This window comes from Microtus oregoni, unplaced genomic scaffold (assembly GCF_018167655.1).
Source record: "Microtus oregoni isolate MIOR12 unplaced genomic scaffold, Mior012 000024F_ref0000369, whole genome shotgun sequence".
In the NCBI taxonomy this organism is placed as follows: domain Eukaryota; kingdom Metazoa; phylum Chordata; class Mammalia; order Rodentia; family Cricetidae; genus Microtus; species Microtus oregoni.
Window position 1 is genome coordinate 24,989,843 of NW_024543083.1, and position 13,780 is coordinate 25,003,622.

General features: G+C 47.6%; 3 protein-coding genes across 3 annotated transcripts in view; 2 read left to right on the plus strand and 1 right to left on the minus strand.

Annotated features, from left to right (window-relative positions):
• The first annotated feature begins 3,859 nt into the window (after positions 1–3,859).
• On the plus strand, positions 3,860–4,549 carry LOC121462411 (claudin-22-like). Its single transcript, XM_041673977.1, has one exon. It carries the CDS (start codon positions 3,860–3,862, stop codon positions 4,520–4,522), a length of 663 nt encoding a protein of 220 aa, XP_041529911.1. The 3' UTR covers positions 4,523–4,549.
• A 1,535-nt stretch (positions 4,550–6,084) lies between these two features.
• On the plus strand, positions 6,085–12,653 carry LOC121462245 (claudin-22). Its single transcript, XM_041673725.1, has 2 exons — positions 6,085–6,805; positions 11,760–12,653. The coding sequence occupies exon 1, from the start codon at positions 6,085–6,087 to the stop codon at positions 6,745–6,747; it is 663 nt and encodes a 220-aa protein (XP_041529659.1). The 3' UTR covers positions 6,748–6,805; positions 11,760–12,653.
• Wwc2 (WW and C2 domain containing 2) overlaps positions 6,663–13,780 on the minus strand; it is a 167,998-nt gene continuing 160,880 nt past the window's right edge. The window contains exon 23 of the mRNA XM_041673724.1: positions 6,663–10,596. Coding sequence (XP_041529658.1) covers positions 10,530–10,596 — 67 coding nt within the window. The 3' untranslated portion in view covers positions 6,663–10,529. The remainder of the gene's footprint in view (positions 10,597–13,780) is intronic.

Below are 13,780 nucleotides of genomic sequence, written 5' to 3' on the forward strand. Positions count from 1 at the left end.
TTTTAAAGGATTATTCTGGCAACAGCAGGTCTCATCTTCCCTTTGACCTGAGGACCTACAGCTCTCTGATGCTGTCTTGTGCTTCAGCCCCATGGTTCTGTAGTCTTGCTGTCGCAGTGCCCCTGTTCCCGCAGGAGGACCTCTGCTGCCGGCTGTAGGGATGAGAGCACAGAGCCAGTCCTGCCCAAGGCCCCCAGGCTCTCTGAGCATCAGCTGGCCACTGTTTGTCTGTAAACTGTTTGGGTGTGGCTTTTGGGTCTCAGGTGATACAAAGAAGGGCTCTGGGTTCCACTAGTTAGTTTTTAAAATGCAGATGTAATCACACCACACACTTGCTTATAACCTTCCCAGGTCCTTCATTATCTTTATTATCTTTGTATTGAAATCCTGGCGCTTGGTATTAAACACTCCCCCGCCCACTGCGTCTTCTTGTTCCCAGGGCATCCTTGCTCTTCTGAGTTCCGGCTGCTCTCACTACAAGGGGCTGCTTCACTGCAGGCCCCAGAGTAATGGGCCAAGAGATTAGAACTAAGTCCTAAGTCAAAATAATTTTTCCTCTTTTTGTTTTTTGCCAGGCACTTACTATGTGGACGCAGACTGGCTCCTCCTCCTTCTGCCTTAGCAGTGCTGGGATTGCAGGCTGTTCCACCAAATGCTCCCTCCCTCTCTCAAACTTGCCCCTGGCATTTTCTCATATTTTAACATACCGACCTATGTCTGGCATGAACAACACAATCTTTCAATTTTCTTTTCTTTTTTCTTTTCTTTTTTTTTTTTTTTTTTTGAGATGTTAGGTAGCCTTGACTGATCTGGAATTCACTGCCTAGACCAGGCTGTCCTGGGACTCACTGAACTCAGCCTGGATCTGTCTAGCAAGCCATGGGATCAAAGGTGTGCACCACCACGCCCAGCCTCTTTCAGCACCTTTGTGTCTTCAAGTGTCACGTAAATGGCAGAATCACAAAACACACGGAGATGATTGTCTGAAATAGGAATGTGTTGGGATGGTTTGCTACAGCGTGTTTATCTGTGCCCTGGACCAAATGTTTTGTCCTGATGTGTGATTCTTCGTGCTAAATCTGCGACAGGCCCTGGTCTACTGGGATGCAGGCTCAGGTTCTCTTTCAGTGCGAGCTGACTTCATGACCTCTGCTTCTCCTGAGTCTCTGGGTCTGTCTCTCTGTCTCTAGGTCTGTCTCTCTGTCTCTGTCATTCTCTGTCTCTGTCTGTCTCTCCCCCGAGACAGAATGAACACACACAGAATAGTGGGTGGGTAAAAACATCTGTCATCTGCCTGAGTGTCCCCTCCATCCATACTCTAGATAGGTGAGGGCCTCCTAGATCTGTATCTGGGGTTCCTGTCCACTTGCTGGCTGCTTTCCGGGGCAGACTTTTCTGCCTTGTGGTTCAGGTATCTGCCTTTAAGTTCTCAGCTCTTAATTTTTATTTTATTTCATTGATTTTTTTTTTTTTGGACCTGGAGAGAAGGTTCAGTGGCTGTTCTTCTAGAGGACCCAGGACCCAGGTTTGATCTCCCAACACCCTCATGGTGGCTCACAACCATCTGTAACTCTAGTTCCCAGGGATCCAACACCTTCTTCTGGCCTCACGTATGTGGTGCACAGACGCACACGTAGGTAAAATACCCATATGCATAAAAATAAGATAAAATAATGTGAAGCAATAAAAATGTATTTATTTATTTACATGTGTGTGGAGTGGACACACCGCTGCATATTTATTAAATGTGTGTACACACCACTGCATACTTGTGAAGAACAGAGGATGACTTCCGGGAGTTGGTTCTCTCCTTCCACCCATGGGACCTGGGAGGGAACTCAGGTCCTCAGACTTGGGAGTAGTGGCCTTTACCCACTGAGCCACGTGACCTTCTTCAAAGCTCTTCGTTTTTCTCTGGCCTCTGAGTTAGTTGTTTGCCAAGGATCTTTTCCCGCACAAATGAGGACCCCACAGGGCCATGGTGGGACTGCATGACTCTTCTTGGTTGCCTTTTAGGGACTTAATTCTAGGCCAGACCACACTCATCAAACACTGCTTTCAAAGCTGTAAGAAGTGAGTGTGGAAGATGCAGAGAGACCAAACCGGTCCAGCTGACCTCCTAGCGGAGTCTTCCTGAGGCAGGGCATCCTTGCTTTAAACCCATCTGGGACAGAGAACTCACTGTCTCACAAACGGCCTGTGCTCATTACACTTTTAGAAAGGATGTTTCCATGTGATATCCATGTTCTCCCCATCAGTGGTTGCTGCTAGGACTGCCACCAACTTGCCAGTCTCCGCAAAGAAGTTTGAGCTCCATCTTATCCATTTCTTGACAGGCCCGAGGCCCAGTGCCAGCCTTTTCTGGATCATGTGTCTCTATGTCCAAACTCAGGGCTTGCTTCATCACACTGAGGACATCAACCTAGTCCAAGGGATTCTGAAAATCTGCACATGGAAGGTAATTAGTGCTTGGGCTAGCTTAATGGTAGCATGCTTGCCTAGTGTATGTTTTGCCCTGGGACTGCCTAGCACTGAGGAAAGAAAAAAAAAGTCAAGTGTTGGCAAACCTAATTTTGAAGTGCTGGAAATGGAACCCAGGGCCCTCTGTTCTTAATAAAGGACTCTGCCCTTGAGCTATACCTTCAGTCTGACGGCCTTAAAAAATTAGCTGAATGCAAAAAAAGAAAAAGATAGCATTCCCTCAAATTCTAAGGCTCCTGGATTTCGGAGCCCGTGTCCGTGTCATGAATGTCTTTCTCTGGTCCTGAACTGGCCTTGCTTTATGCTCCACGAAGCACAGTGGTCTTCCTTCTCTGTGTTACACTCACTCAGGCGGCGGCTCTGAGAGAGGGGCTGGGCCCTGCCAGACATGCAACAGCGCCAGGAATCTGGGGCACGCGGCCTTTTGTGCTGGCCTGGGACCCAGTGTTCTTTGAGGGGTCATGCTTGCCTGAGGTATGCTCGCCAGGTGTGGCCTGAAGCAAAACAACGAGATAAAGCCTCAAAGGTCAGCCCCATCGTGCCTATTCTCATAGCAGACTTTTGCTCCTTTGCCTTTGCAACTGAAAGAGGAAGGGATGCTCAGCTCTGGGCAATAAACAGCACCAGGAGACACCAGGCTTTACCCAGTGTCTAATGGACAAGGACGGACCAAAGAGTAAAGAAGAGCTGGAGTTTCCCATAATGCCCCATTCCTCACTGAGTTTCTCTGGGCATCAACCCAGGTCCTTTTCATTTTAATTAATGTGGTGAACCAGGCTCTGACTTTCAAAGGAATCCGAGGAAATCTTCCTGCCAAGTCCTGAGGGAATCGCTGTGACACTCAGGAACACGGGCCTGTGTAGGTTAAGGAATGCTGAGGAGAACAGATTATAGGGAAACAGTCTACCTTTCTTTACAAGGTCCTTGTTTTGTTGCATCCCTGAAATCTCAGATGCAACCGTTACAATGAGGGCCTGTTGCAGAAAGAGCTGACCTTTTATCACCACTTAAAATCTAATTAATCCATACTGAAGCACAAAGATTTCTGTTGTACGTTAGGGTGAGGGGTCATAGAGGCCTCTTTGTTCGTCTTCAGACTTATACCCGTCAAGCATTGGGGATAGAATTTTACTAAGCAAATTGGAAAGTAGCAGATCAAATCCTTATCAGAAAGCCTAACTCATAGTTTTTAACAGATTCCTCTACCCTTTACATGAAACACTATATTCAAGAGGAACAAAAACGTATTTCAGAGCGCCCAGAGAGTGAATGACCAAAGCTTATATTCCGGGTGGCATAGGATCAAGACTGTCACACCACTGTCAACCGCCAAGAGCAGCAGATTCTATAGAGTGGCCGAGCTGCACCATCTGCCTCAATGGCTTTCATCTTCAGAACGGCCATGCAATCTGCAGGGCTTTCGCTCTCACTGCTAGGATGGGTCCTGGCCATTATTACAACGTATCTGCCCCACTGGAAGAACCTCAACCTGGACCTGAACGAGATGGAAAACTGGACCATGGGGCTCTGGAAAGCCTGCGTCATCCAGGAGGAAGTGGGGAGGCAATGCAAGGACTTTGACTCCTTCCTGGCCTTGCCAGCTGAACTCCAGATCTCCAGGATCCTGATGTCTCTGTCGAATGGGCTGGGGCTGCTGGGGCTGCTGGGCTCTGGCTGTGGCCTGGACTGCTGGAGGCTTGGAGAGAGCCAGAAGGGTCTGAAGAGGCGGCTGCTCATCTTGGGAGGGCTCCTGCTCTGGACTTCGGGCGTGATGGTCCTGGTTCCTGTCTCCTGGGTGGCCCACGTGACGGTTCAGGAGTTCTGGGATGAGACCCTGCCTGAGATTGTGCCCAGGTGGGAGTTTGGGGAGGCCCTTTTCCTTGGCTGGTTTGCTGGCTTCTGCCTGGTGCTGGGAGGGTGGCTGCTCAACTGTGCAGCCTGCTGGAGCCCGGCTGCCCCCGCCTCTGGCCACTATGCAGTGGCAGGATTGCAAGACCACGGTTCGTATCTGGAAAACGGAACTGCACAGCCTCAAGTGTAAGCCACCAGCGGGGCCTAGTCACGTCCTTTGTCACTGATGACAAAACATCTCTGTTACGTAACTTAATTGTTCTGCTCACTTTTTTTTTTTTTTAAATAAATTTGCTAACTTTTTTTCTTTTGGTCTATACTAGAGGCTTGCTTCTTAAATCTGAAGAATGAAAGGAAGTTTATCTATAAGGAGATCATGATGGCAAATATTATGTAGCTAGGTGTGGAGGAAAAAATGTTGATTTCCAGTGTGTGCCCAATACAGGCAGTCCAGTGCTTTGAGGTATTCGTTTGTGGGTAAGCTGTGTTGCTGTTTGCACGTGGAAACCATAATTTCTTTCTCCTTCCTAAAGAAAGTACTAACAATCTGCGGTCCTGTTTATTAGCAGAGCCACAGGCTAAGTCAGTTGCCAAATGCCACCTCCCAGGCGATTCTACATCTTGCTTAGATGTTCCCAGGAGCCTGCTGAACTCTGAGGACTTTAGGAAGCTGGAGTTCCCGGATGTTCTGGTTGGACCTCCAGAACACTGTGGGCTTTTACTATTTTTATGTGGTAGCCAATCTCAGTCCTCATCTCTTTACTCAAAAACTTCAAGCTTAAAAAGGGAAAAAATATTTCCAGCAGGAGTTTTTTCTTGCTATCTAGCTTCTCTCAGTTCATTTGTCAGAATGAAAACTTGTGTGTTCAGTTCCAGACGACAGACATGGGGAGATGTAGTGAAATGGGAGCAACCATGTTGACTCTACCCAAAGGCCCTGTTGCTTCTCTTCCCTACATCCTAAGAAGTTAATTTCAGCAAAGAAACAAAAAACAGAAAGAAGAAAATTCCTCCAAATTCTCAGAGCCTGACAGCTATTCATGGCTTATGCATGTGACTTAACACAAGGCGTGCAGATAAGTGAGGGCCGACATTGCTTCCTGCTCTCTGCACTGTGTAGCCAAAGAATTTTCAAAACAGGCCTGATTTAAAGTCTAGAGGGATTCCTGATAAGATTGATTTATTTGGTTAAGAAATACTTCTCTCTGAACCTCTTTTTTTTTTTTTTTTGCAAAGATGGTAACACCCAGTATTATCATAACACATGCACGGAAACTCTAACAGATGAAAATCTGACAGGTGTAATTAGCACAGCACAAAGCAGGAGGAGCTGAACCCGAACCTTCAATTAAGAGGTTTTTTTTTTTTTTTTTTTTTTTTTTTACATTTAGACTTAATTCTCCGACTTGTTAGGAGCGTTGGGAATGTGAAAGCCAGGTAAACCTTCACAATGAAAGGATTAGCACAACTTGACCTCAGAGGCTCCCTGACAAAGTGTTCTGCACAAACTTCAGCCCACAGGACACAAACACAGCCCCGGGCCACACCTTAGCATTGCTGGTTCATAGCAGTGTTTCCCTGTCCTCTTCTGAAACCTTTTCAACATGGACTCAAACAATAGTAGACCTGGCAAGCGTCCTCCTATACACACAATGCAAAACTATGTCTAAGCTCTGCAAGAGCTAAGTGTCACACTTTTTTTACAGCAAGCGGGGCAGGAGTCGGGCTGGCTCAGGCTCGCGGGACGTTCTAATGGGCTTGGTTTTCCGGAAAGCCACGCAGTCCGCTGCACTTCTGCTAGCCCTGCTGGGATGGGTTTTAGCCTGCCTCACCAACTACTTGCCCCACTGGAAGAACCTCAACCTGGACCTGAACGAGATGGAAAATTGGACCATGGGGCTCTGGAAAGCCTGCGTCATCCAGGAGGAAGTGGGGAGGCAATGCAAGGACTTTGACTCCTTCCTGGCCTTGCCAGCTGAACTCCAGATCTCCAGGATCCTGATGTCTCTGTCGAATGGGCTGGGGCTGCTGGGGCTGCTGGGCTCTGGCTGTGGCCTGGACTGCTGGAGGCTTGGAGAGAGCCAGAAGGGTCTGAAGAGGCGGCTGCTCATCTTGGGAGGGCTCCTGCTCTGGACTTCGGGCGTGATGGTCCTGGTTCCTGTCTCCTGGGTGGCCCACGTGACGGTTCAGGAGTTCTGGGATGAGACCCTGCCTGAGATTGTGCCCAGGTGGGAGTTTGGGGAGGCCCTTTTCCTTGGCTGGTTTGCTGGCTTCTGCCTGGTGCTGGGAGGGTGGCTGCTCAACTGTGCAGCCTGCTGGAGCCCGGCTGCCCCCGCCTCTGGCCACTATGCAGTGGCAGGATTGCAAGACCACTGTCAGCAGCTGGAGCTGAAACACGCCAGCTCAGAAATCTAAGCCAGATGGATCAGTGGCCTTTCTACTCTTCAGCAGGTGCTCGCTCCAGCCGGACTTGGTAGGATCTCCTGCTAAAATCACCCCTACTCAGTGTGATTTTGAGTTCCCGAAATGCATATTTCCTTTCTGTGACTATTAACTTCTAAATACAATTTTCTTTCTACAATTGCGTATTTTCTATTTGGAGCCAGTTGAATCAGGATATTTTGAAGTAATCAGCCATTAGTGAGCTTTAGAACGTTGTCAGCCTTTAAAATAGGCTGTGATTGCACACACACCATGAGTGGGTAAACCAAACATCATACGAGCGCTTTTGTGAAAGGATCGTTCACGTGGACAGGAGTCATGTGGGAAACAGACGTGATGTTGACCATGTTCTTTAGGGTATCTAAAGTAACTTAGGAAACTAAGATCTCAGTAGATACTTATTTAAAATACATGACAACCAAGGACAATAAAAGCAACAACAACAACAACAGGAACAAAACACTTGCTTGGTCCTGACTCAATGGGACACCCCCTTTCCAGAGACCTCTCTCTAGAGAGTTCTTCCCACGTCAGAAATATCCATGCCTGCCTCTAAACAGAGCGGTTCTCGTGGATTCTGGGAACTCAGGTAGAATGTGCCACGCAAAAGTGCACCTCCTTCTGTCCCTGTGTGGTGGGGTGGAATGTCCTGCCTGCTTTGACTCTGTGGCAGAGGTCGGGACTGGCGTGTGTGGGTGGGCACAGTGCCTCCTGGGACGGCTGCCTCCTTTGGAAGAACGCTGCCAGCTCGGGTAGGGTAGCTGGGGCCCACAGACTAATCAGCCCTTGTTTCCCTAGAGAAACAAAAATATCCCATCTCGTTTATCCTTGAGATCTACAGTCTAATCAAGAACTGTTCATGACAAATTTTTGGCCTGAGAAATTCTTCATGGAACATTTTATATTTGCTTGGTACATGGTTCAAGTAGATTCTTGTATTTGTGCCAATCAGGGAAATGAGCTGAACAATAAGCAACGCTGAAATACAGTATTAGGAAATATGTATCCTTGTTTTTTTTTTTTAAATTACTGAGTGTGTTTTCATAAACACATGGAAAGTGCAGCAGGGGAAGACAGTCCGTGTGTGGTATTTGAACACTTTAACACACAGCGCCGATGAGAACAGAAACATATGCAGGGTTCAACCTGATTAAACAGTTCGTTCAGTCCTGAACTTCTCATAGTTAATATAATATAAATTCATAGCAATTTTTTAAAAAAAAGTACTTAATTTGTATGCTACAGAGACTCAGCTAAACTTTGTTCATTTGGCAAGTAATACTCTTTTTGTATCTGTAACACTTAAAAGTCTGGTATATAGAACTGTAATAATATACTGATAATCCAAACTTGAGAGCTAAATATTAAATTCTTTTTTTCCTGTCCAGAATAAATTCTACCTTTAAAAATATTTTTTAATAACATTAAAATTTTTATTTTCCCATACGGTTTTGTGATTGAGTTAGTAAGATGATTTTGAATCGTGGGTTAATACAAATGCGGTGGCCCACGTCAAGCTGCGTGTAATCCACAATACTATTGCTGACTCTTAGTGTGGGGGAAGATTCTACTAGAATAAGTTCTTCTCTCATGTTAGAAACGAGCATGTTCTGTAAAATCAAACCAAAGCCCCCCAGTCACAACTGTGAGCTACCAGCCTGAGACACACTTTATTCTTTAGTACTCGTCTGAGACTTTTTGTAATACAAAAAGTTAGCAATAAAACTGATGAAAATCATAAAGCTGTAACACTCCAATATAGCCTCTTGTAAGCCCAACATTTAAGATGGCCAGAACCGAACTATATATTAAACAGAACATAAATAAGACCGTAAATAAATAAATGAAAATAAAATCGTACGGTACAACTACACAAAATTCTACGGACAGGTCCGTGGGCCAAACTCTGCTGCTGAAGACAGCTGACCTTTATTTAGCACTGTATTAAATAAACCTCTGCTGTTCACAGTTGACCTGGATGGGGGGGGGGGGCACTTCAGCTCCCTCCAGTCACCTGCAGGGCAAATGGGACTCAGTCTGCCACTAGGCTGTTTTCTGTTCCAAGTGCTGTCACGTCCAGTTACATCTTCTAAGTTGGGTGTAAGCTGTGGAACACTGAGGGAAAACGACTGGAGTTTTCGGTGCGGCAGCTGATAACTGAAGTTCTGGCTGGGTATACATTTTGATTCTGATAGGATGAACTTTCTAAAATCTGCATAGATTCAGGAAAATAAAAGTTCTTACTAATGGGGATTCCAGCAGAACATAATTCTTTTTAAAAACAGATTTTTCTTGCCTAACTTTCTTTTTAAAATTCCTATAAAATTATTTTGCATTAAAAAAATAAAAATAATTTAGCTTGCTATATAAGATGGCTCACCAAAACCCGGCTTCTTCCAGTATGACAGACTAAGTAAGTATGGTTTAAATTACCTAAAACCTATGTATTTTAACACTTTGATGCTGAGTCTTTTTCTTTCCTCTCCCTTCCTTTCTTTTTCTTTTTTAAAAAAAGAAGTGCCCTGTTCTGGTTAAAACCTAACCCGGAGAATAGGATACTTTGAACAATTTCTATCTTGTTTGTTCCCCCCAAATATACATATGTTTAAGTGACCCAGTCCACACTCTCAGTACCCTCAGGCACACCCTGTGTTTTTGCGTCCGACTGCTGACTCACTGAGAGACTCCCCTAAAGATGACAGCAGCAAAATAGTTCCTAGTAAGCCTAGAAACCTGTGGACTAACTGTTCTCTTTGGCCAGCTTGATCTCATTAAGATGCGCCCCATCCGACCTCACCTACTGAACATGGGTATGTCCCCTCCATACCGCGTGTGCTGTGGGTGGGTCCCCTCTGCTCTGCCTACGCTGTCATTAGAACCCAGGGCCACCTCATGCTTCTCTGTGGCATTGCCTTTATCCCTAGGACTGGTACAGGCCAGAAAGACAGCTCTGCAGGTTCAGATTGCGTTAGAAGCAGAGGCCACATAAGCATCAGTTGCGTTTCCTTGGTGTTTTTCGGGAGCTGGTGCCCCCTTCCCATTCTGTTCCAACCACAGCTCTCTACAGTGGGACTATACCTTGGCTTTTCATGTTCTTGTATTCAGCATTTCACATGTTTTGTTTTCTCCAGACAAGTTTAGGAGGGCAGAAAGAAATGTCTTGTGGAAATGAGAGGGCCAGACCCAGCTGACGGAAGGACGCGCCTGTTTCGGGTGGACGCAGGGCGATGCTTGCTTGCGAGCACCTTCAGTGGGGAAGTGTGGCTTTCTAGCTCAGGACTCTGGTTTGGTGGGAGCAGCTTCTCAGCTCCTGCATGGCTGCCCCCTGCAGTGGGCTCAGCAGGGATGCACTGGGCACCTGTGGCCTCTGTTCCACTTCTCAGCTCCTGCGTGGCTGCCCCCTGCAGTGGGCTCAGCAGGGATGCACTGGGCACCTGCGGCCTCTGTTCCACTTTGCACAGTGAAGCCCAGGGGTTGCACATACACACTGTGCCACACGTGGGGACCAGATCACCCCGTTTCCGTCCTGTGAATTCTTTTTCCTTCGCAAAGCATGTAAGAGTTACATTCAAAGGAGCTTAGAGATTAACCTGATGAGACTGGTGAGAAACGCAAGTTCTTCAAGATTGACAGTTAGGTTACAGGCAACAAAAGCCCCACCCCCCAACAAAAATAAAAACAACAAACAGCAAATGTTCAGTCTTTGACCCTCCCTTGGAAAGAGAGCAGGTGGGGAGTAACACTGAGCCGCAGGGTCACACGTCATCAGCTGGCAGGGACGGAATGCTGATCTTCGCTCGCGTGAAGTAGGCTATCTTCTCCCTGGAGGGAGAGAGGGAGAGGACCACTCAGCATCATCCTGGGAATTCTGAGAGCCCCAGGGCTGTCTCCACAATCCCAGAAACCACACTTAAAATCACGAGAGCCTTCATTTTTAATCATTGTTTATGGCCATTTTTATTTGGTGTTTGTGTAAGGGGTGCAATGCCATGGTGAAATCAGAGGAAACTCCTACCACTTGTGGGAGTCAGTCCCCTCTTTCTCCGTGGGCCCTGGTGTTGAACTCAGACCACCAAGCATGGTGACAAGTGCCTCTCCCCACCGAGCCATCGTCCCAGGCTGCATTGTCCTTGCTTTAAGGGTGGGTGGTACATTGAGTTCCTCTGGCTCCAAGTCCCCTACACACTAAGTCACTGTGTTCCCCGAGGGTTCCCAACTGAAGAGCATCTGTAATCCATCAGGGGTGTGGGGCTGTGTTCGGATATTTCTAAGGTTAGAGAAGCTTCCAAAGGGTCAAAACGCTGAACTGAAATTCCCAGAGTCCTTACAGAATCCGTGATACCAAGAAGTTTGTCAGAACAAACTCATGTGAAGGAAGGCAGAGACGGGGACACTGGAAGAGACACACGAGGCACTGTTCATGTTTCCCTCAAATGCTCTCCATATTATTATTATTATTTTAATTTGTTCATTACTTTTATTTACGTGTGTGTGTGTGTGTGTGTGTGTGTGTGTGTGTGTAGCGTGGAGGACACCCTGTGGAGTTGGTTATCTCCTATTACGTAGGTCCTAGGGATCAAACTCGTGTTGCCTGCCCTGGGGACAGGTGTCCTTACCCGCTGAGCCACCTTGTCAGCCCTTTGAGACAGGGTCTCTTACTGAACTTGGAGCTTGCTGATTCAGTAAGATTGGCTAGCCAGCAAGCTCCAGGAATCCTCCTGTCTCAGCGTCCGCAGCAGCAGTTACAGGTCGTCTTACTTTCCTAGGCAGGTGGCGGGGGGGACCTATCTCAGGCCTCCATGCCGAAGAGCAAGTGTCACTCACTGAGCCATCTTCCCAGCCCCCACCTGACGATCTTAGGAAGAAATCACGCTGCGCGCCAAGGGGAGACTGACGGATGGTATTCACGTTAGGGGAACGATAGGAAAAATAAGATTTCAGGACCATACGGTGACCAACGGTGATGGCAGCTTATCTTTTTACAGGACCTCACACACATAGCCGTGCTTGGCAGCTGGGAGGAAGGACTAAGGTGCCTCCCCTCAACACACAAGAAATGGTGCCGATGGAGTGAAAAGCGGACACTGGACAGAGTTATTTTATGATACAGCTCCCTTTACGATTGGCTAGTTCCCTAAAAGACGAGTCAAGATGTTAAAAAGGCCAGAGACTGTTGCCATGATTCCTGGGAGGCCACAGGACCCTGCTGAACCCTGCGAGGATTTAACTACATGGTCAGGTACAGCGCCTGCCTTCCTTGCTGACTGGACTGAGCAACGTGGCCACTGGGCTCCTGGCTTCGCAGCAGGCCTACTCCTGACCCACCTGCTGCTGCTCCTTCATCTCTCACTGCCCTAGGCACCAAGGAGCACATTCAGCTATCATAGATGTCACAGTCCCTACACGGTGTGTCTTCCCTCAGTCCAACATGTTCATTCTCATCACGAGCTTCGTGATATCAATGGGTTGACCCCCCCCCCCCCAAAGAGGGGGCCTCACTGTGTAGCCCCAGCTGCTGTGGCTGCCCTGGAACTCATTGTGTAGACTGGCTGGCCCTGAACTCAGAGATCTCCCTGCCTCTGCCTTTGACCTGTTGGGCGTGTGCCATCATACCAGGACAGGCAGGGGGGTTTCTTATGGGAAACAGCAGTGCTTATGCGTTCTTTACTTTGGATTTTAACAACGGGAAGATGTTAAAGATTGTCCATGGTTGGCAGCACTGCTTTCTGTGGAAGGTGGCAGCATGCTGGGCAGGAAGGGCCCTGCCACCACTCCATGGCTACAAAATCAAGCAGTAGCACTTCCGGCAAACAGCCACAGTGGCTGTCTGGCACAGTGGGCAGGAAAGCCCAGTCCTTTACCCATACATATGGGACCTTCAGCACCTCAGCTTCCAGTGGTCTTGGATCCTGTAAAGATTTGTCACTTGTATTGGTTTAATAAAATGCTGACTGTCCAGTACCCAGGCAGGAAGTATAGGCGGAGCAGCCAGAGTAGGAGTGTTGGGAGCAGTGAGACCCCAGATCTGAGTGCCTACAGCTGCTCGGAGCACGAGACCTTCAGGAGTTCCTGATGGCAGGAGAGTGGTTTCTGGTGGGTTTGGCTGGGGCGTGGCTATCTCTATATAATCTGCCCCTGAACACAATAAAGGGGGCATTCTTGGGGAATTCAAGGATGACCCATGTTGCTGTCTCTCTGTCTGTGTGTGTCTGTGTATTTTAACCTCCAGCCCCTTGCCCGAAGCTCGTGAACTGGGTGCCAGCGCACCGAGCGCAGACACGGGGGCATGGTGGGCTGCATAGGAGAATTCTGGGAAGCAAAAAGGCTCAATCTCAGTCTGCAGTCATCAGATGCAGAGGAAGCAAGATGAGAATGCCTCACTGATAAAGGTACCAAGCCATGTGGCTAACAAGACAAGAATTATGGGTTAATGTAAGAGCTAGTTAATAAGAAAGCCTGAGCTAATAGGCCAACCAGTTTATAATTAATGCAGGCTTCTGTGTGTTTCTTTGGGACTGGGTGGGACAGACACCTCTGTCAACATGACCCCTGCTCTGAAGTCTCATGTGCCTGATGCCAGCTCCCGCCCTTCAAAGCTCCCCTTCCGCCATGAGTCCTTCCTTTCCTTCTCCCAAACAGCCTCTCTCTCAATCCTTCTCCACGACCTAAAAGCTAACTGGTTTTCTTTTTCTCTCCTTTTACATTTATTTGTGTGTGTGCACACATATGAGGGAGGAGAAGGTGAACACGTCACAGTACATGTATGGAGGTCAGAGGACACTCATGGGAACTGGCTCTCTCCTTCCACCATGTGGGTTCTAGGCAGGCACTGAACTCAGGCCATCAGGCTTGGCCGCAAGCGCCTTTTCCCACTGAACCATCTTGCTGGCCCAAGCGTAGAAGCTCTGTGAGGATTTCTTTATATGAAACCTAAGTCAAAACTAAAATTAACATAAAACAAGTAGAGAAAGCTTTTCCTGCGATCCTCCTATACTTGACCAAGCGG